The sequence below is a fragment of the Phytophthora cinnamomi genome (assembly GCF_018691715.1).
Source record: "Phytophthora cinnamomi strain GKB4 chromosome Unknown Contig16, whole genome shotgun sequence".
NCBI lineage: Eukaryota > Oomycota > Peronosporomycetes > Peronosporales > Peronosporaceae > Phytophthora > Phytophthora cinnamomi.
In genome coordinates this window covers 772,703-796,267 of record NW_027150949.1, presented here as the reverse complement: position 1 = coordinate 796,267, position 23,565 = coordinate 772,703, and the positions used below count along the sequence as shown (strand labels likewise).

Genomic DNA, 23,565 nt, shown 5'->3' with positions numbered 1-23,565 from the left:
GATAAATGGGTCCTGAAGCGATTGCGGACCGGATTTGCCGCCTCGTTGGTTGCGTTTCCAAATGAAGAAAACAATTCCAATGATCACCACTAAACGGCTGCGGCGATACCCACAATCACACCGGCCGACAAACCGCCTCCTTTCGAAGATGAGGTGGTTGAAATTGACGGAGACGAGCTGGAGCTAGCTGATGTTGCATTTTTTTGGCTTACAAACTGCAAAAACGAGCAATTATCACTAGTTTCGTAGTTTGCCACATTTTAGTGGCAATACGTGTAAAAATGGCAACTATATCACGGAGAGAAGCAAGGGTCTGACACTATAAAAAAAGTGGAATGGTTACCTACTTGCTGATGCGGATGTCTAATGGTGCCCTATACATGTATCCCCTTCAGCTGTACAGTGGTGGTTATGAGAGCTGCACAAACAAGTGATTCCCCCGTATTGAGAAATAGCTGCGTTGCGGAGCAGAAATTGGAGGGTATACGTCGAACCATGCTCCTCTACGTTCTCGAAAACATCGCCGATCGCAAGACTTGGTGGCTGAATGCGAACTAGTGGGTACGAGAAAACTGTGTCGACTGTATCTGATGGGATGCAGTGTATGCTGTACAAATATCTTGCGATAGTTTCACGCTCCTTATTCGGCATGTTGATTCTGGCCTCGAGACTGAAGGCATTCTCAAAAGCCGTAATGATCGACATCTCGGAAATTTGCTTGTTCTCGAAACTAAACTCTGTTACCGCCCAACTTCCCTCTTCCTGGAAAGCCAGTTCGATCACTGGCTTGGCAATGCAGTGCATGCTGTAGACTCATTGTCGCTTGGATCGATTCAGATAGTGCAACACTCAAAAACGCAACGTCGAAAGCCACTCCCGACACAGGCCCAGTTCTCAGCAAGTAGCTGCAGACATCATCACCCCTGTGCATGACAGAATCCTTAAAGGCGCGTTCAATCCGATGGGGCTCATCACGTCCCTGGTTGACCAAATATCTGACTGCTTTAAGTCGTACCGCGCCAGCCAATTGAACGAACAAATCTTGACCCTCCCCGATTTCTGAGTAGGCTGTAATATCTCCTTGGCAATATCATCCTTGCTTTGGATAATGGAGTCCTCATAAATGTCGCCAACATCATAAATACTCCATCTCACCGCACGTCAGCAGGAACGTGATTCACCTTCAAAGACCACCGCACAACTAACTCCGTGTCATCATCGCCAACATAGTCCACAATAATCTTCACACTTTTCAAGTATCCTTTTGTCGAGGTATCATTGAAAACACCCCACGTCGTGTCTATGTCGATTTCTACTTCAACCTCCTTTTCATGTGAACAATACCGGAGCTGTACAGAGTTTAATTGATAACAGTATAAAGTGAATATTAGCTAATATTGACGAGTCTTGAGTACAAGAGCCCCGCCGTCCTTTGACGTGCACATCAGATGGAAGCGTGATGGCGATTGCACTTCAACAACTTAACACTGGAAACACTATTTTTTTACATACCAAACCATTCCTTCATGATCGTCTGGAGTCGGTAGACAACCATCGGTGCGGATGGACGCGAGGAAGGATCAAGTGAAACGCATTCCTGCGCTAGTTGGACCAACAAAGACACACACGCGGATGAAAATGCCACTTGCACAGCACCCGACGCTACTTTTTGCAAAATTGCCGTGTCTGCAATCTTCTTGCCAGTCATCGGGTCAATTCTCGCATGAGAGTACGGCAGCGTCTGCAAATCCAGTTCGGACAGCAGCACGCCGAACGAGAAAATGTCCGCCATTTCACTGTAATGTTCAGCCATCATGACTTCCGGAGCCATCCACAGCAAGGTGCCGACACCCGCGGTCATTGTGTTCTCCTGCCGCTCCCGTGAAACTCCGAAGTCGGTCAGCTTCGCCGTCAGATCATGCGAAAGAAGCACATTCTTGGACTTCAAGTCGCGGTGAATCACGACCGGAGACAAAGAATGGAGGTACATGAGTGCTTGGGCGGCATGGTACGCGATGCGAATTTTGTCGCTGTTGAAGCCTTGAGGATGCCCTCGCTCGTCATACGCCTTGAGTAGAGCTCTCAAGTCGCCACCCTTCATCAGCTCCGTCAGCACACACAGATCATTCAGAGATCCCCACGACACACCGACGAATTGCACAATATGCGGGTGCGAGAGCCCATTCATGAGTTTAGCCTCCGCTAAAAACGCGTTCACCTTCTTAAGATCACTTCGTACCTCCGGAAACAACATCTTCACAGCAACAGCCTTGCTGTTGTAGGTCCCTCGGTAGACTTCTCCAGATCCGCCACGCGCAATGAGATCTTGGATATTCACTTGGTCGCGAGGCACTCGAGCTGCAATGATAGCATCGTCGTTCCAGAGTCCCGTGCCCAGCGTCGATGGATCGGTACCACCAGTCCCAGCGCTGTGGATTAATCCATCTTGTAGTGACTGGAATTCTATGCTTCCTCGAGCCCTGGATCTTTTCATCAGGTAGCAACTGGTCGCGATGATCGCCGCGACAAAAGCTAGTGCCCCGCCAGCAATTCCAGCTATCATGCCGATATTGGCACCGCTTCCCGACGTAGACGTCGAGGGCGGAGTCGATCCTGACGAGGGCGAAGAGGAGATTGGACTAGCAGAGTTGGATGTCACGGGGCCGGAGCTGGATGTGTCGACCATCGTTGATACGTTTCCGAAGTAAATTGCTCCCAGACCGCCGCCATCAACGACGCACTTGCCATTACCAACATTTGCCATTGGGATACGAAGCTCCGAGTAATTCAACGGGCCTGCCCCGGGACAGTCCCATGAACTCACCAGAGGACCGTAGTTGTGAGTTGACACCACAATATTTCCCGTTCTCACAATTGTGCCGCTCAGAAATGGATCTGACAGCCCGAACAAGTACGCGTTCTCGCACTCGCCGTTGGCCTGAAGTCCCAGTGTGTACCCGTACACCGTGCACTCTCCGTCGCTGTAGTAGTCGTACGACAGATAGGCCACGCCGTTAAAAAGCGCGGCGAGGCTAGCACCACGGTCACTCCCACAAGTTTCGTCCACGTATCCGATCGTATTCATGTTCTCATCGTACGTGGCAGCACAGCTGGTGGTGTTCCCTGGCGTGCAGGCATTTTGGTTGTCGATGAAGACACCGCTTGGAGCTCCGCTGCACAAGTGGTTATCGTAAGTACTCCATATCTCGAACATGGTTTGGCCTGACCCGAGAGGCCGTCCCTCGTGGATCCGAAGGCGAATTCCTAAGTGAGTGTCTGCACTCCGATGGGCCAACGGCTATGGTCTTGTGCACCTAGATACACATTTGGAGCAGGTGAAGTCCAGTTGGCTGAAACCGTTGCTCAATCGATTCACAAGATACATCAACTACCTCAAACGAAGTGGCTCGATTGCGTAGGTGCAACGAGTTCACCGAGATAGATATGCACTGCATCCTAGCGGTGTATGTACATCTGTGTTTTCCATAAAGAACAACTTCACAAAAGAAGATATGCATCAAAAGCATCAACGCGCTGACTCGCTGCTTGCAACTACCTTCATCTAGCCCCCACCTCAAAAACAGGAACACCCACCCCTAGAAAGAGCAAAAGGGCCACGCCGCTTACGATCAATGCCCTTGATCGGCTTGGGCTCACTTCTATCCGCAGTCGTTCTCACGAACGCTCCAGCCTTTAAACCGTTTCCTCTGTGGTCGTGCAGGAGCTCTTCAGCAACGTCTTGAAATTCAGGCTACTCTTCGACCTGTTCAAACTTTTCACACAGCGGGATCGTTCGTCAAAGTCTTTTAAGTTTTGCTGAAGTTTGGATCAATGAGAGGCTTAACGTGGGCAGGATTTTCCAGAGTCCCTGGGATGCTCAACCGCTCTTCATTTTCCGTGTCTACACTTTTGAGACTGTTGCGTGCATTGACAATAACCACGCGATCGGAAGTAGTCTCCAGGTCATTAACTGGTGCAGTGTTGCCGGTAGTGATGAGCCCTTCGTCGCTCGTGGCGGAGACAGCAATGAACGTGTATGATCGTCAAATCGGAAATGGATACTTCAGATTCATCGATAGGAGCTCACTGGGCCCAATCGATGGATAACTGTGTACGGAAGGAATATCATCACACCAACGAACGACGAATCCCCACCTACTCCATAACTACTGCAATTACCAACGTGGAGAGGTTGAGATTCGTGTCAAGTCAGCATCGGTGGCAGCATCAAGCACGGCCATCAAGCCTATGCGGTGACGCTGTGCTATCGAGGACACAAGGATGCATGTTATCTGGCTTCTGGTAGACATCGCTGCGAGCTTGGCTATACGGGGCAAAATCGCCGCTCAGGTCTACAGCGAGCCTCGGTACACAAGCGATTTTCCCTTCACCACCTCATGCCAAGAGACAGTGTGCAGCTCACGTGCAAGCGATATGGCCATGAAACACTTCGGTAGTAGCTTGACTGATTAGCTTGCGGCTGTGTGGGTTGACGCCAACTAACTAACGACCAATACGCATGGGTTGAATTTGTCAACCTGTAGTACGCAGTTCATGGGCTTCCATCATGGAATTTTCCCTTTATTGCTCACCACAACGGAAGCAAGTAAGCTTGATCGGGGAGTGGCACCACTGATGTTGTTCGAAGAGGTATCATTCTTTGTTGCAACCCAACCAAAATCTGTTTTTCATTCAAAACACAAGGTATTCACCAGATCAAAACGCTATCTCTGTGGATCCTCTTGCTAGTAAGTTGTTTTGGGGCACTACGAGCGGGTCGCTGTCTACAGTGCTCCACATTAGTTGGGTGACAGCAGGGTTGACCTTGATCATTCTATTGTTTTGCAACTGGCGTATTCATGATCTGTGGATGAGCAGCAGTGTATCGGTGGATCAGCGATTTTTGGTATCACATCCCAAGACCTTAGCTAATCCCCTTGAAAACCTGATCGCATACCATCTTTCGAAGCAAGTTGACAATTTTGATATTCCCTCCGGCCACATCGATAGCTTCTTTCAACACCTTCAATGGCCACTCTTCAGCTTCACTTTTGCAAACGATCTCCAATATCTCCATTTGCCCATGGCGAGCTGCTGCTATGAACGCTTGGCACCTAACCTCATGAGGCACAAGCTTTTCAGCGGACAAGAGATCGACGATTTTCTTCACGGTGTCAATCCGTTTGCGGTGTGCAGCCTCGACAAAGGCTCTCACAAGTGCCTCGGGAGGAATCTGCTGCTGTTCACACAGCGGTTCATGGAGATTTTTGTTCCCTGATTTAATTGCGCTCACAAAAGCTTCTCCTATCGCCGCAGAGGATAAGCGCGAGTCGCCACGTAACAGATTGATGATCTGGACAGTATCGTCTTGCCCCTTCACCGAAAACGTCCTACCTGATTTTGCTGCTTCCACGAATGCCTTATCGATTAGCTCGGAAGGAATACATGGCTTGCTGACCAGCAACTTCAGAATCTCAACTCTTCCGACGAAGTTGCAATTTAACTGGTTGAAAGCAGCAATGACAGATTCATCTGAAATATTCTCGTTGTGATCCAAAAACTTGAGCACGGCAATATCGTTAGCTGTGGCGAATGCTCGGTTGATGCCTTTTAGAGTTGCACGCTTGAGATTGTAGAGAAGTTTCACGACATCCATATTCTCGTAGCCATAACAAGCACGTTTGAAGGCCTTATCAAACCCATCCGAGGAAATGTGCCCCGTATCAAGCAAGAACTTCACGACGTCAGCATGTCCACCACTCGCCGCTTTTGCGAAAGCTTTCTGAATAGGCCCAACGGCATTGCACCTGCTGTTGTATAGGTACTTCACTGCACCAAGCTCACCAGAGTGAGCCAATTCCGAAAACAACTTGTATTCGTGATATCGCTCCGGAAAGACGTCAGCAATCTTCTCTGCAACCGTGAATAACTCCTTCTCCACCGCAACCGCAAAAGCTTTCTTGAGGTTCCAAAATATTCTGCTGTCGCCAATCAGGAAGTTGGCTACCTCCAGGTGCCCACCGGCGATCGCGTGCTCCAAAGTGTCAACAGGGGCCCAAATCGAATATCGCTGCGCATAGTGGTGCCGACGAGCATGCTCGGTCATAAACTTTACCACGCCCAACTGCCCGTTTCCAGCTGCCGCATCGAACACGCTGCGGGCAGAAGGATAGTAAGACATTGAGAAGCGGCTCCGATCAAGCATAACCAAGGGCATCAGCAGCTGCACCACCTCACAGTGGCCGTTTTTGGCCGCGGCGACAACCGCCTCCTTGACAAACTTTTTGGTGGTGTCATCGATCTCCCACCCCTCGTCTTCGTCACCGTCGCACTCAATGTGGTCTTCCAGCAGCTGGGCGATGTCGACGAAGCCTTTCGTGGCGGCTCGAACCATGGCGTCCCCCAGGGGACACTTGAACCTCTGCAGCAATTGCTCCACCCACTGCGATTGGTGGGTGGTGGTTGCCTCCATGAGGGCCTCCTCGGGGGTCATGGCCAGCGTGTCGATGAGGCGTAGAACGTGAGGTAGAGCGGTGATCGTCTCGGGGAACGGAACATGCTGCAGTCGCTCGTACAGCGCGGAGGCAGTTGTGGCTTCGGGTGGCTGCTGCTTACACTCGTCTTGGTCAGGAGATGGACGAGAGCGCTTGGAGTTGCCGGCAGGAGCCCCACACGGATCGAGGGCACGCTTGGTGGTCATCCTACCGTTGAGACTGTAGCCATCCTAGTGGATTAGGTCAAGACAATGTGTACCACACCACGCGTGACATTCACGCAACAATGTTTCGACGGTTGCAAACAAAAGACAGCCAATCATATGTAGCAAGAATTTGTGTTACAATCTTGTGATCGCACTTAGTCGAGTGGTGTGCGACTTTTGGAGCTAATCCAAGGGCTCCAAGTTGGACACCACTCCTGCGCGCTGATTCGAACGCTGAGGGCCTTAGCCAGGTGCAGATGGCCACATACGGCGCCATAGGCCAGAGGAATATGGAGATGTATAGGTATATCGTTCGTGCTTACATAATTGAACTAGTTGAAGCGACCGAAATCATTTACCCCAGCTGGCCGTCCCACTAGTGGACACCACGAGAGACTTCCCCTTGCTACTTAATATATATATATATATTACAAATGCAGGCTTATTATCATAACCTTGAGCTTACGATGTTCCAGCATGTAGCACTGGCGCCGTGGCGTGAATCAGTCCGCATTGCTAGCAAGTTGCGATCACAGGACCTTTCCACACGCTGTAACGGGGTTACACGTACAAGTGGCTACAAGCCACTTGTGATTTTAACAGATAGAATATCTATTAAAAGTTTTAGATACTTCCTCACCTTGGTGTAAGAAACACCAATGGATACATTAAAGTGGGCCACCACAATTAGTGGTCCACACATACCCAAAAGATCCTATTGGTAGAAAGCAGCATCTTTCTACCAATCAGAGACATGCATATTAGCGGGGCTCTGACAGCCAGCCGCTGTCAACCCCTTTCATAGATGATAAACAGTTTTAGCAGATTTAGGAGGAAGATCAATTCACAAACAATACAGTTCTCATTTTACCTTAAACTAGCTACTTGGAGTCTTATCTAAGTTAACTTATATTTGTGTATCCAAATATAATTAACCTAAGTAATTACTCAGCACTTACGCTTCCTCATACACGTAGCGCGACGTGTAAGCTAAAGTAGTGAGTCAGGTTAGACCCACTACACACGCGGTGTCCTGGCAGCGCGTGGGTTCTTCTCCGGCCGCCACATCCACTTGGACGGCATTAGCTCAACACGTCCTCATCGTCTCCAGCTTCGTGCTCATTGTGCGACGTGACAAGCAGTGGCACGCACACCTCGTTCAGTACGAGTCGGGTTGCAGGCGGCCACTCGTCGTATCCCCAGATACCGGTATTGAAGCAGCCGGCTCGCAGTACAGCATTTTTTCTCGAAGTAGACCTCGAAGCCGCCGACGAAGTAGCTGATGCCCACCTGACACATCTTGGCGTCCACCTCGTATGTCTGCGAGAAGCGAGAATATGCGCTGCTATAGCAGCCCAAATAGGATTATACTGGATGCCACGCACGAATCAGCTCCAATGGTTGAATGACCTTAATGAAATTCGAAAAAAAAACTGTTGTAGATCACGCCAAGGCATGGTTAGTAGTAACACCAGTACATACGCAATCAAATGTAGACTCAAATGCAATTAAAACCGTGTTATTTCCACTGTAGTGTCGTTCGGTGAATGTATTAGAAGCCGTACATGCAATCCTAGTTCCGAATATTGCGATGCCATGCCGTTTAGAGACACCGACTGGGCACTGATGCAGCTGGACTATAGTCTCCGCTTTAAACTCCTGCGGATAACATACACAGTGGCCGCTAACCACCCATCTTCCTTCTTCAGCTGTGGAGGTAGCCACGTACGACGAGACGCTGTCCAAGGTCCCGAACTTGGGGGGAGAGAGGGAGATAGGGGGGGGGGGGGATAAGCGTCTCCGCCATGCGCGGTCTCATTCCCTCTCGCGGTAGATATTTTGCTGGCCCCCCAAGCTGGTGACCACCAGCAGCATCGTATGTGTTGCGTCTGTAGTACGGGGTGGTATTGAGTTTCGTGTATTACGGTAGCTATCTGACGCCAACAAATTCTTGAGAACTCTGGATTGTCGCTCAGAATAACAATGGTTGTATCGAAATGTCGCCAGGGGTAAAACGAATTCGTGTGCACACAAACGCACAAGAAAAGCAAAAGTTTTCATACAAAAGGAAAACAAATTCAAGAGAATCATTCATCATATTTTTTTCATTTTTTTAGTCATCACGTCGCCCTCCACTTCAACTTGCTTTGTTTCACCTTCTCCAACTCTTAGTGCTAGCATTTTAGCAGCTGGAAGAATTTGGTGCCGACCTTGCGGCCTCCTTTCTTTTGCAGCAGAGAGTTCGGCTTTGAACAGAGTTTTATAGCTCACTTGCAAGGCGAGAGAGCCGGCGGCAGTTCTTGCAGCAGCTTTTGAGTGACGTAGGACGGGTCCGTTGAGATCTGAAGTTTATGGCAGCACGTATCTCATCCATTCGTGGCATTTTGATACGAAAGTAGTTTCTCCTGGACATGATTTGATTCAAATCAAGTGATACTTAAACTGCTCGACACTTCCTAGGTCTAGCGATTTCTTGACCAAAACGACAGCTCCTGCTTCAGAAGTGCGAGTCTGACCAAGACGCTGTACAATGCTGGGGAAGCCTGTTCAACCGAGCTGTTCGACACGCTAGTACTTTCGCGAGACATGGTGGCGATTATGTATATCATCGTTGACGTTTACTCGGATCTCTGTGACGAATTGGGCCTACGATGGTTCAATCCGAAGTATGACTTTCGGTAATGCTTCTAAGGAGAGAATCTCGAGAACGGTGACGTGAGGTTTACATCCATAAGCAGAGTGTGGGTTTGGCTGCGCATCGCGACCAATTAAGTTCGCGTAGCGAACCGAACATGTACTGATTCAATTTCTGGACAACTCAGTACATACCTGCTGGATTATGGAAATTACAGATTTGTATCACTGGTGGGGTTGTGGAGGGTTGCCCTCCAAAACCCCTCGGTTCTGCTAGAAACGTATAACATCAGTTGAACTTTTCCTGGCTTTCCACAGGCCATGAGGTTACATTTATACTTCTTGGATCATGCAGTTACGACAGACGACGACAAGTCATCACAAAAACGTGCTTTCCGAATAGAAATTACATATATCCTGATCTGTGAATTGTCCCAGTAACGAAATTTGTGATGACATGCGGGTGTCACCAGGAATTTCGTTAGTATTTGCCATGTACGCTCATCACGTTAATTATTCGCGCTTTCATACTTTTTCGTGCCACGGTGCTCAACTTTTATTGCAAAGTATCTGAAAATCACTCAAAAACAGCGGATTTGGACACATCTCGGACAGTCATGGTCTTGGATTTCTAAAAACACAAAGGCAGCACGAACTGTTGCGCTTGGCAGCACAGGTGTCGTAGACTCATTAGACGTTCCTACAGACAACATACAGACTGATTTTGATATGGAATCTAGTAATTATAAGGGTCATGTACACTATCATTCAAGCTGCTACAGCACCGGTATCATTTACATGTAGTGCACGTATTAGGAGATCTCGTCGCCATGTGAAATGGTGCGTTTTGCCCTTCAAAATTTCCGCACCATCCATTTTCTTGTGCAGTAAAGGAAGCAGGTGGTTGAAGATTTCGTTCAAAATAGAGGAGCTGTCCTTCGAACGCTTGTGGATGCCACCGAAGCTGCAAGTGGATCCCTCAGTTCTCAATTCGCCAAGATACCAGCACAAGCAGGCAGTCAAAGATGAACTTTGCCACCTCCATCGCTCTTCTCCTCGCAGCTGTGGTTGCCGTTTCCACCCCAGCCGAAGCGCAGACATGCCCGGAAAACTTTTGCGGCGCCACCAACTCCGACAAAAACTCCCAGGTGACCGGATGCTGCAAAATCCAGGCCTTTATGGACTTCAAACACTGCTGCCAAGAGAGCTGCGCGCGCAACACTCCCTGCGCGTACCCGTGAGTTATGACATTGGTCGGCGTGTAACCTCGGCAACGAGGCTACGGGCTTAAATGCTGAATATATCTGGAGTTTTACTGGGTTTTGGAACCTGATAATTACTTAAAAGGCTTTTTGCATGCGTCTGCCCTGAGTATTACAGACGGTTTTACTTGTGAACAACCTTGGAACTGCATTGTCGTGTTTCAGTTTTGGTGCTCCCGTGCTCTCTAGGAAAAGAGCTGCAACCTACTACTCCCGACACGAGATCGCCAATGGCATCGTCAAAGAGACCTCTCGAGAGCTCCGACATCAACGCCTTCTAGCGCGCTCGCACATGTGGCACACACTCCCAAACGCACCAGTCCTTCGGCGAACAAATGCACCAACAACTCCCCGCTGTAGTACTAGCGCTCCCCCACGTTACACATCCCATCAATACTGTACTGGTGACCCCCAAGGAGGCCCTGGTCAAGGCAGCTACGGCGGGCCAAACGCAATGGCTAGCCAACTTTGAGTAACTTCCGCTGAGTCTTCACGGGCGCATTGATGCCAGCTGCAGTCTGAAACAACGCAGATGTCACCGACCTATTGGTAGAGACTTTACTGAACGATGAAAACCGGGGAAGGGAGAAGTCACGGACTCGGAGAAGGCGGCTATGGCCACCACCGAGAACTTCTACGTCGGAGTAGTGGAGATTATGTTGGAGGGGATCGCATTCCTTGGCAGAGCGTCTTCTCATCAGCTCGGGACATTTTGGACGCAGCTGCGGGACGCGGGCAATTGGACGTGGACAAGTTCATGATCGATCATGCGCAGCGGAACAGCTACGTGTTCCAGTATAGGTTCTTTCCGGCGTTTAATATTCTCTCGCGGGCGATTGTTGGTAGACATGCGAAGGTGACGAACTTCCAGTTGACCCAATGAGACCTGGAGTGGAATATGGAGAAGGAATTCAACGTGAGAGAGATGGGAGAGAGGATTTACGACTTTTATCCGTCAACGTTCCCCGGGGGAAACTTGTTCGCTGCGCTGGCATTGTCTGGGTGTCTGGAAGCCGTGCGGTATCTGTACAGCAATGGACACGGTGACGCGGAGACGGTGGGAAAAGCATTCGCTACTGCAGGGCTTTGAAAAATATATTTACTGGAAAAAAAGCTTTGGGATTTTTAATGTAATGATTGATTATGAGCCGATAAATTGTGCCATCAATTTTCTAGATGATATCCGATACTTTTATCGGTGTATTTTTTCACATGCATTCGATTTTATCGCTTTACTTTCATGTAGTTCAGCTAGCTAGTTTAGCTTTTCAAGTCTTTTTGAAGAGATTTTTTTCTGCTATTAGTTCAGTTGTTTACCAGACCGAAAGGTACCCACTACTCAGAAATTGGTTTCAATTCTAAGAAATAATTAAATTATTAATTATGATAAAATTTGTCGCTGGATTATCTTTAAGTAAACATAATACAGTTTATCATAAGTGTTGTGGTCTTAGCGAAAAACACACTGCGAAGGAAGCTGGCGCGTCCTGGCGAACACAAAGTCTATTATGCGTCCTACTGCGTTTATTCCCTAATGTCCTTCACTACTAGGCGCGGCCTGTCGGCCTAGCAGTGGTTTCCTAACCGCCAGCTTGGCATCGCAGCTCTTGCGATGCCCAGTGAGTGGGTGGAGATTTTATCATGAATCTCACCACTACAATAAGTGAACATCCTCCGTTCAATACATCATTTACTCACGGGCCTTTCTACGTTTTCACATACGGTATCACCACCATTTAATGTACATTGTTTTTTACTTCCTGAAGTACACAGTTATATCGACTACACTCTACGGTCGCAACTACCCCATACTTTGTAACTCACCACTCCAAACTGCCCTGAAGCTTTGTGGACGCTTGAGTATGACAGCACGCGGAAATCTGGTACACCCTATCTTCCCGCGCGTCCATTACTCAGGCTTTTTGGTCGGTGTGGATGCAGGTTATCTGCACGTGGTGAGATGTTTGTATGGAAACGGAATGGAAATGGATGAGCCAGTTCGGTTTGATCCGGATGTGATGCTCATTGCAACGTACTGCTTTCGCGGATTCAAGTCTGTACGAGGTTTCAACACGAAGTATTAACAACATATTTCCCTTCAGAGCTCGCTTTATTTTCATGTAGCGTTCCGAAGATGGGTGCGATATAAATTGTGTTTGGTAACGCTCATTATTCAACCGAGGATTTCAGTGTTCATCTCGTGAAGTCACGCATTTCGAAGATACGATCCTAGCCTGTCAGATATTTCGATTTCCGCCCGCTTGGCAGAAGCTCAACACGTCACCTTTCAAGTTTCTTGCAACCTCCACTATGATTTCATCCATCGCCGCTGGAATCTCGATTAGCACTACTGTACCTCGAGGGTTGATAAAGCCTCCAAGTCATGCAGCTCACCATCCAGTTAATCAACTTCATTCATCTTCTTGTCATAAAATACAAGGCAGCAATTCGAGAACAAGATTGAAGAGGGATGTATAGTGATCCATGATCCATTTGACGCTGAGTTTGCCTCAACCTAAAGCACCAGAACGAAACCCTCAAATCCGATGGCAGTAAGGCGAGCAAAGGAAACAAGCGCTAGCGAGTGCATTGACGCGAAAACCATCTCAACCTCTCCACGTAAACAAAATCTCGAGTCGGTCCTTCCTTCACGAGTTGCTGCGTTGTCTCACGTAGTTGAAATGATCGACTTCCTCGCGGCGACACTGGAGGAATTAGCATTGGGTCCAGAGCAGATTTTGAAGAGAGCAGCAGAAAGCGAACAGGTGAACATTCTCGAGGCCGAGTATTGTTGGTCAAAACGTGGTAGTTTCCTCCAACGCTTATTATCCATTGCGGCCGCGAAAGGCCGTCGTCGACAGAGACCACCGCAGACGTGGGCTTTGCTTCAGCCTTATCCATCTCGTCGACATGAACCTGACTCACAATAGTGGTGCCATCAAGTTACACGCAAATGCAGTCAATAACGAGCGAGACGAAACACCTCTGGGATGGTATTCGAACGAACTTGGGACGCCTTCATGATGCCCAGCGTTGGTTCCACCAAACCACTTTCGAAGCACTAGATCAGGGGCAGGAGCTTGTTGCGGACATGATGTATAGTTCCTACCCTGCCTTCGCTCGACACGATTTGCTTGAATTCCTGGTACGCAATGGCAGTGCTGACGCCGTTCAATATGTATGCCTTAAGGAGAAGGACAACACGGTCTTTACCCGTTCTGAAGTGACAACGCGGGCTCTCAACATTGCAGTGAAAACTCCCCCGATGTGAAATTGTAGCTGTTTTGCTAAAACACGCCACCATTCCTTCGCAGTCGGTGGAATTTGCATTTGAGAGAGCTATCTATGATAGATCTGACGACGTGGCGGTGCTTCTGTATAGATCCGGCTGTATTTCTCAGTCTCTACTCGAAGAAATGTTCAGGGACGCTTTAATTGTCATTGACGTGCGCCGTTGGTTTGTAATGGGGTTCATTTCAGCAAAAGTCATGGAGTCTACGTTCCGGAAGGTACTGGATGCCTCGATTTACTACGAGAGCGAGGGTCATAGTGAGGTTGTGAAGTTCCTCTCCGACAAAAAATGCATGCTCGGTGAATCCATCCAGCGTGATGTTAAGGAAGTGGTCTCCTCCAATTGCACCCGCATCCAAGACGCATTGTGGGAACATTGCTCTGCTCCTACGAAAGATTACAGTGCTGTGCTACTGGCGAAGTCTTTGTGCCTCTATAATTGCCTTTCTCCTGAATTGGCTACCAAGATGCTAGTGATGGCACTACAAAATGATCACATTCCTATCGTGAACTTTCTATGGGGTCAAGGGTGGATTCCCCACGACAATTTTTTTGACGAGTTCGTTAACGCTGCAGCGATGGGTGACTTAAAAGTAGTCAAGTGGTTTGGTAGCATCAACCGAGTTTCTCGTGAGGCAGCGACAAGGGCGTTTCTTGCTGGAGTGGACGCAGGTTTTGTTGATGTGGCAAAGTGTTTGTATGAAAAGCAGCGTGCTTCTCCGAAAGCGATGACCGAGCTGATGCTGCGTGCTTGTTCAATGCAGCTTTTTAAGGTTTGGGATTTCCTTCTTCAGAAGGAAGCCAGCGATTATTTAAGTGTAATTGGCAAGATTCCAATCTAAATTCGAAGTCCCCATGCGCTCAAAAATACTATTGAAGCTTATTTTGCTAGGTGTTAACGTGGACTTCTTTTGAACTCCCTGACGTATTACCATATCGCCCAGTCACCCTCCTAAAGTTGTGAAATCTTTGTGCAGCAGGGGTTACGTTACCTCTTGGCTGGGTGCTGAGGCGCTTGTGACTGCAATTCAAAGTGCCAATGCTCGCGTTGTGAACTGCCTTTGGGGTAAACCCTGGATTCCATACAAGCCATTCACCGACGCGTTCGCCAATTCAGCGACGATGCGCGATTTGAAGGTTGTGAAGTGGCTCAGCAGGTTTGACCGAGCTTCTCGTAGTGCCATTACGACGGCTTTTCTGGAAGAGATGAACGCAGGTCAACTTTGTGTGGCACTGTGTTTGTGGGAGAAGCAACATGCATCTCCAGAAGAAATGGCCGTCCTAGTAAAGAGTGCCTGCAACATGCAGCTCCTGGATTTCTTGCTCCATGTTGGCGTGTTTCCGACACATACTCGTGCATCAATATCCGCCTATCACCATTTTCCTGGGTGTGGGGAGAGCATTGTTATTCGTGCATCTACACCAATCTATCTCGTCACCGTCTTCCTCAAATATTTCAATTTTTTGTGTTAGCATTCAGTGCCCTGCTTGCTCAGTGGCCACCACGCAGGTGTCGAGTTGATCTAGTAGTACCAGCGAGCAACTTGTTGCAGTACGCCTCGGCAAAGCTGTTGGAATTGCTCGCGCAAAGCGATTTGAGATTTTCGGAGTTCTTCACACTCGAAGCCGCGGCATTGAGTGCCAATATCGCTCCAGTAACTGTTGTCGCCTCACTATCTCCACTGCCAAAAAGTCTGCGAGATGAAGTCTCAGGTAGACTCCACAGTAGCTTCGCGTGGGCCGAGTATAGATCCAGTACCTGGGTAAGTAGCGTGATGCCCATGACGGACGTATGGTCCATGTTGCTGAGCTGAGCCATGGTATTCCATGTGCCGATTTGAGACGAACCGCTGTATGGCACCGTCTTGCCTGTCGAGTCGTAGGCCATGGAAATGGTGTTCACAAGCCCATCGTTCGGCTGCCAGTCCGTCGAGAAGCCGTTCTTGGGGCCGTAGCGACTACCCAAGAAGACCGAGAACACGTCCAGCGGAAGGAACATTGTCAGGAAATTGGGCAGCGAGATTTTCCGCAGCAGCAAGTCGCGCGTGGAGTGCGTGTCCATCGTGGCGTAGCTGTAGTAATATACATCCTCCAACGTGGTGACCCACGTGTTCTCCTCTGCAGCGCCGCTGGTGGACAAACTCCACAAGCAAATGTCCTTCAAGTCGGAATCGAAGATGTTGCTGGCGAGCACCCGCTTCAAGTACGCGGACAAAGTCTCGTCGTTTGCCTTGGGGGTGACACCCCACTGGTCCATCTTGGCATCGTAAAACAGGGTAGTTTCATCGCCGGCGATCCCAACAGCAGCAAATAAACCAACCAACAAGTCGATAGCAGCATCACCAAATGTGGAGATACCGTTAGCGAGCAGAGTACCTTGGTTCGGAGTGGAAATGGTGGTGATGGAGTGCACCCAACTGCGTCCGCCTTCAAAGAGCGGGTGTGACGACGAGTTCTCTTCCACTGGAGCACCAGTGGTGCCCTTTTGGAGCATTTGGGTGAGCATTCTACTGGTCTGGCCCCCCATACTGTGCCCTATAAGGTGGACTTTATTGACAGAGCCGTCCGAGTTGACCTCCCCCCACTGAGGGTAGAGCCCCGTGAAGTTGCGACCATATCGGAGGTGTCCGTACTTGGTTGAGTGGTTCTCGCCGTAGTCGACTTGTCCGCCCTTGATCTGCGCGTAGAGCTCGCAGGCACGGTCCCAGTTACTCGAAAATGGCCCGACGACAGCCGTGTAGACGGTGAACCCCATAGCCTCGAGCTCCTCCTGGAAATCACCTTGCAGTCCTCCCCAATACTTGAATCCGAGGAGCTCGTTACGGCCCCAACCTGTAAAGCCGTGCACCAGCACGATCGGGTAGGTGTTGGTGGCGTGGACTTCGGTATAAACGAAACTCGCGGCGAATAGTAGCAGGTAGGTTATCGAGGGCAGCCATTGCGACGGCATTGTGCTTGATACGCGGTGGAATGCGAAGTGAGACTTGATCCATCGGCTCTTCTTGTCACTGTCTTCTCAAATTTGGTGGGTCATGGAGCGCGTGAAGACGCTGACACTGCTCGATGCATCAAGAGAGCGCAGACCACCACCACCAATGAGCGTAATGGAGACAGGGAGTCCCTCGAGATGACGCTAGACGCAGAGCTGCCGCCATGACCAAGAGAGCGGTCTCCCGAGAACCGACCAGAGCTGGGAGGATGGTTGTCACTCATTCATGTGCCACCGACCGCGAGAAAAAGCCGACTGAGCAGGCGAACGCGCTTGTCGGCGACCGCAATTGCGAGTCTTCACGTTCGCAGTGGCACTTGTACACTCCGCGTGACACGTCTTCAACTTCAAGCACCCAAGTGGAGAGCTCTACGGAGTAGACGAGGGGATCTGCAGGTGTCTGCCAGGCCCACAACCCCGTTCTCCGAGAACTTCTCGTACGTCGCGAGTCGATTCGGACGTGTCTTCATGTCAGTTGATTCTCCTCCTTCAGCCTTGTACTCACCTTCCTGTGCTACTGTAGGCATCACCGTCCGTGCTACTCCCGCGACGAGAGTTGCACGATCTCCCGGCCTGGTTTTCATGCGGGATTGGCACCTGATGGCTTCCTCCACTTCAACCGCGCATTGGTGGCAGGCAGCTGGGGTTCCCGTGTCAGAGCAGTGGCAGTGCGTTTGGTCGAAGTGCTCCATGGTCTCGAAGTGCAACCACCGAGCGACGACATCCTCGTTCATGCAGCTTTCTCGCTGTCCGAGACGGGTGCGGTGGCCATTAATCTCCGTCCTTGGATCGCTCGATCGATCACTTTCCAATTCGCCTCGGTCGTCGCATCCAAGACTCCATTTGGAACCGAAGCCATGACGACGCTGGTCCGCCTCGCGCTGTTGCTGCTGGCCTCGGTGCTTTCGTCCTCCCCAGCGCTCGCAGCCAACTCGTACCCGATCATCCTGGTGAACGGCTTCTCCGGTTGGGGTCGCGATGAACTCCTGGGCTTCCGATACTGGGGCGGCATCCAAGGCGATTTCCAGAACGAACTTACGGCGCAGGGATACACGGTTTACACCGCCGCGGTGGGGCCGTTCTCCAGCAACTGGGACCGCGCCTGCGAGCTCTACACTATCATCAAAGGAGGACAAGTGGACTACGGCCAGAAGCACTCGGCCACGCACAACCACCAACGCTACGGCCGCAACTACACGGGGCTCTACCCCAAGTGGGGCACAACCAACTCGGACGGCTCCGTGAACAAGGTACACCTCGTGGGTCATAGCATGGGTGGCCAGACTACCCGAATGTTGGCTCAACTGCTCGAGCACGGCACCACTGGTGCACCGACCGAGGAGGACCCAGCGTCGCACCCGCTGTTCAAGGGCGGCAAGAGCTGGGTGCACTCCATCACGACCATCTCTACCCCGAACCAGGGCACGACGCTGGGCGACGGCTTCTCGACCATCGGTGACTCGGTGAAGGACCTGCTTGCTGGCGTGCTGAGCGTCGTGGGTATCCTCGGCGACAGCGCCAAGATGGTGTACGACGCCAAATTGGATCAATGGGGGATCACGACTAAGCAGTCAGGTGAGACCGTGCAACAATACATCGACCGGGCCTTCTCGAGCAGCATTTTCAAGCCAGGATTCAAGGACGTGTGTCTCTGGAGCTTGTCGACAGCGGGCGCCAAGGAGGAGGCGACGTGGGTCAAGACGCTGAGTGACGTGTACTACTACAGCTATGCCACGATCGACACGTACGACACGAGAGACTTGTTGTTGCGGAAGGTCTCGCTGCCTAATCTGCTCACAATGCTGCTACCGCTGGACCCACTGGCGGTGTTCCTCGGCGGACGTTATGCCCCGGACACGCTAAAGCTGTCGACGGATTGGCAGCCCAACGACGGCGTCGTGAACACCATCTCCATGGGCTCTGACGGAGTGGGGGCCGCTGCTACATTCGCCGGTTCGTCGCAACTCGGGAAGTGGAACAAGATGCCGCAGCTCAATCGACTGGACCACCTCGCAGTGGTCGGCATCACACTGCACACGCAAGTGCTGGATCTGTACGAGGGCCACGCCGCGCTGCTGGCCGCGCTGCCGATAAGCTCGAGCTCGCGTCGACTGGCCGACTCGACCACAGCAGTGGCGAAGCTCGACACGGCCATCTTGGAGCTCACGGCAGCGACCACGAGCATCGAGACCAAGAGCGACCTGGAGTCGCTGTGCCAGAGCCCCAAGAACGCATACGCCCAGAGTTACTGCACCAAGATGCTCGAGTCCGCGACAACACGCCGTCTCCGCGGTTAGAAGGAGTCGAGAGAGAGAGAGAGAGAGAGAGAAGGGGGGGGGGGGGGGAGGATGTCGAATCTTACAGCCCCGTATTACTTGCTGTAAATGAACGTGGTTTTCGTGTTTTGGTCTCATATTGAAGTTGTCGTGGATAAGGCATCTGCGAGGGCAGATTCAGCACTCAAAGCACACGTCGGACTTGCTCGTCGGCAAAGGCAGGTCATGAATCATTCTGGTTGAGCTCAAACGATGCGTTCCTGACATGTTTGAGGCAAGTTGAAGTGGCAGAAGCCAGACCAGATATCCGGCGCGAGTGTGGTTCGTATCATGAAGAGGTTAGCTCATCGTTGACCACGCTTGCTAACGAACCCAAGGAAGCGTGCAACACGCCGTACGCTCGGCGGGTTCTCATTGCTGTTCAAATCTACCTCAAACCGCATAACTCTTTACCATCGCATTCATTTTTAGCCTTACGAGCCATATCTTTTGAGTCACGTCACGTTTGACAAGCAATACCCCGTTGACACCACGCCGCGCGCCGGAAGCTGCTTCGGTCGGCACATTTCTCTTCCGCCTCCCGCCGCGCCAGGGAGGATGGTGATCACCGCCCAGACACTGGCAGCCATCCAGCACCCAGCAATCGACAAGCGCGTTTTTCCGCCCGCGGCTCAGGGATACAATACAGACCAACACTTGACAGCAGCTCTCACCGCTGCGAACGTCGCAGTCTACGCTAGGTCTCCTCTACAGATTCACCGCACCGTGGTCGTGCCGTTGAATGTCGCTAGGAATTGGATACAGCCCTCTGGCTTCACGAAAAGCGGTCACCGACGTCAAAGGCTGCCAGTCATTAGCATGCGCACCAAGATGCGGGTTGTCCGTTGTGCGGGGCGACTTGACCGTGCTTTGTTCGTCAGTGCCTGCTGCAGGAACAGGTGTCTCGATTTGCTTGAAAGTCATCGACCAGAAGCTCCTTCACTTGGACTCCAAGTTGGAGCTCCATGACTTCCCAACCTTTCCTTGCGCTAGGAGAAAAGCCACGCAGCTCCCTCTCTGTGTCATGATCCCTTGAGCCGTGACGTCGCTCATCTCCGTGTGGACAGGGGAGCAACCAGCTTGCCCACCGAGAGTCTTCGGCATCGGAACCCCTACATGACACAGCTGGGCTGTGCCAGGCTTTCCAGCTCAATGACCATCGACCCAAGTCTCCAGTACCAAGCGTTCATTCTCCAATCTGCATCGGATAGTCAAGACGAGAGCGACCATGCAGACGTTCGTCAGCCTCGTGTTGCTGCTGCTCAATGTAGCGGTCACCGCGGCCACCAATACGTACCCGGTGGTGCTGGTGCACGGCTTTGCCGGTTGGGGTCGCGATGAGCTGCTCGGTTTCAAGTACTGGGGCGGCATCCAGGGCGACCTGCAGGAGGAGCTCGAAGCACAAGGCTACACGGTGTACACGGCGTCGATCGGCCCGTTCTCCAGTAACTGGGACCGCGCCTGCGAGCTGTACGCTCAAATCAAAGGTGGGGTAACGGACTACGGCGCCGCCCACTCGACCAAGTACGACCACTCCCGCTACGGCAAGAACTACACCGGGTTGTACCCCGAGTGGGGCGAGGAGAACTCGGACGGGTCCATCAAGAAGATCCACCTTGTCGGCCACAGCATGGGGGGCCAGACCATTCGCATGCTGGCTCAAATGCTCGAGAAGGGCACGACCGGGGCCCCTGTCGAAGAGACCACGTACACTTCTCCACTGTTCAAAGGGGGTCACGAGTGGATCCACTCCATCACGACCATCTCGACCCCCAACCAGGGCACGACGCTGGCCGACGGGTTCTCGCAGATCGGTGACACGATCAAGGACCTGTTGGTGTCGGTGATCAACGTGGTGGGCATCTTCGGCGACTCGGTAGATTTGATCTACGACGCTCAGTTGGATCAGTGGGGTATCACGGCTAAACAGGACGACGAGACACTGCAGGAGTACCTCGACCGGGTCTTCTCCAGCAGCATCTTCGACTCCGGGTTCAAGGACGTGTCCATCTGGAGTCTCTCGGTGGCGGGGGCTAAGGAGGAGAGCACGTGGGTTGAGACGCTGAGCGACATCTACTACTACAGCTACGCCACCAAGGACACGTACTCGACGTACAACCTCAAGTTGCAGAAGATCTCGTACCCGAACATCCTGACGATGCTGCTGCCGCTCGACGTCCTGTCCATCTTCCTCGGCAGTCGCTACGCACCGGACACGCTCGGCTTGTCGACAGACTGGCAGCCGAATGACGGAGCTGTTAACACCATTTCCATGAGCCAGGACTACGTCGGCGACCTGGTCGAGTTCGACGGCTCGTCCGAGATCGGCAAGTGGAATCAAATGACGCAGCTCGCAGGGCTCGATCACTTGGCCGTGACGGGCGTCACGCTGCTCTACCAGGTCCTTGGCATCTACGAGGCGCACATGGAGCTGCTCTACAGTCTACCGGTGGGCTCGAGCTCGTCGCGTCGCCTCGTAACGGCGAATTCCACGGTCACCACCAAGCTGAACAGCGCCATTTCGTCGCTCAACACGGCCACAGCCAGCATCCAGAGCCAGGAGGACCTCGAGGTGCTGTGCAAGGACCCCATTAACACCTACGCGGAGAACTACTGCGCCACCATGCTCAACACCACGCTGGTGGATGATACCATTGCCGCTGCCAACGCCACTGTGGAGGCAGCGACGAACACATCGATCAACACCGATGTGAGCTCTACTCGTAGGCTCCGTGGATAAGGGCTACGCTAGTACTACGATTAGTGCCGTTTCAGTGCTTCACCAAGTTGAAAACGAGTAGGAAACGCACGATATCAAACGATTGTTTATCAAAATATGTTTTCCGTTTCTTTGATGCAAACCGGGGGGTCAAGGAAAACGGATCACCGCCTAATCCGAGCCGAGCACCCAGCCTTGGCAACGTTTGAAGATTTATTTGCAACAGTAGTAGTTCCTTTGCTTTTGCGTGCTTGCTTGAGCAAAGTAGCGCAGTATTTCTTCGCGTAGGATGTCGATGAATCTTTGCAAAGTTTTTTCACATCGTCCACCGTCTGAACGCGTGATCGGGCCGAAACCAGGGACGAAATGGCGCCGTTGACGGACGTATGAACCTCCTTGTTGAAAGTGATGCTGCGCGCTTCAGAGTCGGCGGGGAGACTGGTGACGAGCTTGGCGAGAGAAGAGTAAATGTCTTTGATTCCTCTGAAGAGCGAGAAACCGGTGATATCCATGTGATCTAGACCTGTTAGCTGCTCCATTTGGACCCACTTGCCAATCTGAGAGGTGCCGCTGAATTTGACCAGTTCACCCACGCCATCATGACTCATGGAGATCGTGTTGACAACACCGTCATTCGGCTGCCAGTCGGTAGTAAGGTGCAGCGTGTCTGGCGCGTAGCGACTGCCCAGAAACACTGACAGCGCGTCGAATGCAGGATTCATGCTCAGTGGATGTGGCAGCGCGATCTTCTTGAACTTGAAATTCACCATTGAAAACGTGTCGACAGTGGCGTAGCTGTAGTAGTACACGTCGTCCAGTGTCGACACCCAGCTATTCTCCTCGAGAGCGCCGGCGTGTGATAAACTCCACAGGCACGTGTCATCGAAGGACGGGTCGAAGAGTTTACTGGAAAATACGCGGTCGAAGTATTTGCTGATAGTTTCGCCGTCAGCTCGAACCGAAATGTTCCATTGATCGAGCTGAGCATCGAATATCGCCTTCGTAGTGTCACCGCCGACACCAACAACGCTCAGGATGCCTGCTAACGCGTCCTTCACACCGTCACCGATCACTGAAAACCCGTCAGCCAAGGTAGTCCCTTGGTTCGGTGATGCTATCGTTGTGATAGAGTGCACCCAGCTCTTGCCGCCTTCGAATAGCGGGTGCGACGACGAATCCTCCTCCACCGGCGCACCGATTGTGCCCTTCTCGAGCATTTGCGTCAACATGCGAATTGTTTGGCCGCCCATACTGTGGCCGACGAGATGAACCTTATTGACCGTGCCCGTCTCGTCCACTTCGCCCCATTTGGGGTAGAGCGCTGAGTAGTTTCTCCCGAACCGGGCGTGTCCGTGAGCAGCGGAGTGATTCGCCCCATAATCTACCACCCCTCCTTTGATCTGCGCGTACAGCTCGCAGGCTCGGTCCCAGTTGCTCGAAAATGGTCCGATCGATGCCGTGTACACGGTGTAGCCTTCCTTGACTAGGTCTTCTTGAAAATCACCATGGAAGCCCCCCCAATACTTGAACCCGAAGAACTCGTCGCGGCCCCATCCGCCAAAGCCGTGGACAAGCACAATTGGGTACGAGTTGTCGGCTAGCACCAGCAATGGCGAGGCGATGACAAATAACAACCCTGTGAACAGGCTCAGCAT

The 23,565-nt window shown here is 51.5% G+C and overlaps 4 protein-coding genes across 5 annotated transcripts; 2 read left to right on the top strand and 2 right to left on the bottom strand.

The window, feature by feature from the left end:
* Window positions 1-1,504: 1,504 nt before the first annotated feature.
* On the bottom strand, window positions 1,505-16,837 carry IUM83_02433 (TKL/DRK protein kinase; the record flags this gene model as incomplete). Of its 2 annotated transcripts, XM_067926350.1 has the most annotated exons (3): window positions 1,505-3,123; window positions 5,395-6,724; window positions 15,647-16,837. In XM_067926350.1, 3 exons carry the CDS (start codon window positions 16,835-16,837, stop codon window positions 1,505-1,507), a joined length of 4,140 nt encoding a protein of 1,379 aa, XP_067796365.1. The 2 variants fall into 2 exon arrangements, with proteins under 2 accessions (XP_067796365.1, XP_067796366.1); XM_067926351.1 differs by lacking the exons at window positions 5,395-6,724; window positions 15,647-16,837 and having other exon boundaries at window positions 1,505-3,214.
* An 896-nt stretch (window positions 16,838-17,733) lies between these two features.
* On the top strand, window positions 17,734-19,173 carry IUM83_02432 (putative lipase; the record flags this gene model as incomplete). The annotated part of the gene is made up of 1 exon (XM_067926349.1): window positions 17,734-19,173. The coding sequence occupies one exon, from the start codon at window positions 17,734-17,736 to the stop codon at window positions 19,171-19,173; it is 1,440 nt and encodes a 479-aa protein (XP_067796368.1).
* Window positions 19,174-20,419: 1,246 nt separating this feature from the next.
* On the top strand, window positions 20,420-21,931 carry IUM83_02431 (putative lipase; the record flags this gene model as incomplete). The annotated part of the gene is made up of 1 exon (XM_067926348.1): window positions 20,420-21,931. The coding sequence occupies one exon, from the start codon at window positions 20,420-20,422 to the stop codon at window positions 21,929-21,931; it is 1,512 nt and encodes a 503-aa protein (XP_067796364.1).
* A 143-nt stretch (window positions 21,932-22,074) lies between these two features.
* Window positions 22,075-23,565, bottom strand: IUM83_02430 (putative lipase; the record flags this gene model as incomplete). The annotated part of the gene is made up of 1 exon (XM_067926347.1): window positions 22,075-23,565. The coding sequence occupies one exon, from the start codon at window positions 23,563-23,565 to the stop codon at window positions 22,075-22,077; it is 1,491 nt and encodes a 496-aa protein (XP_067796706.1).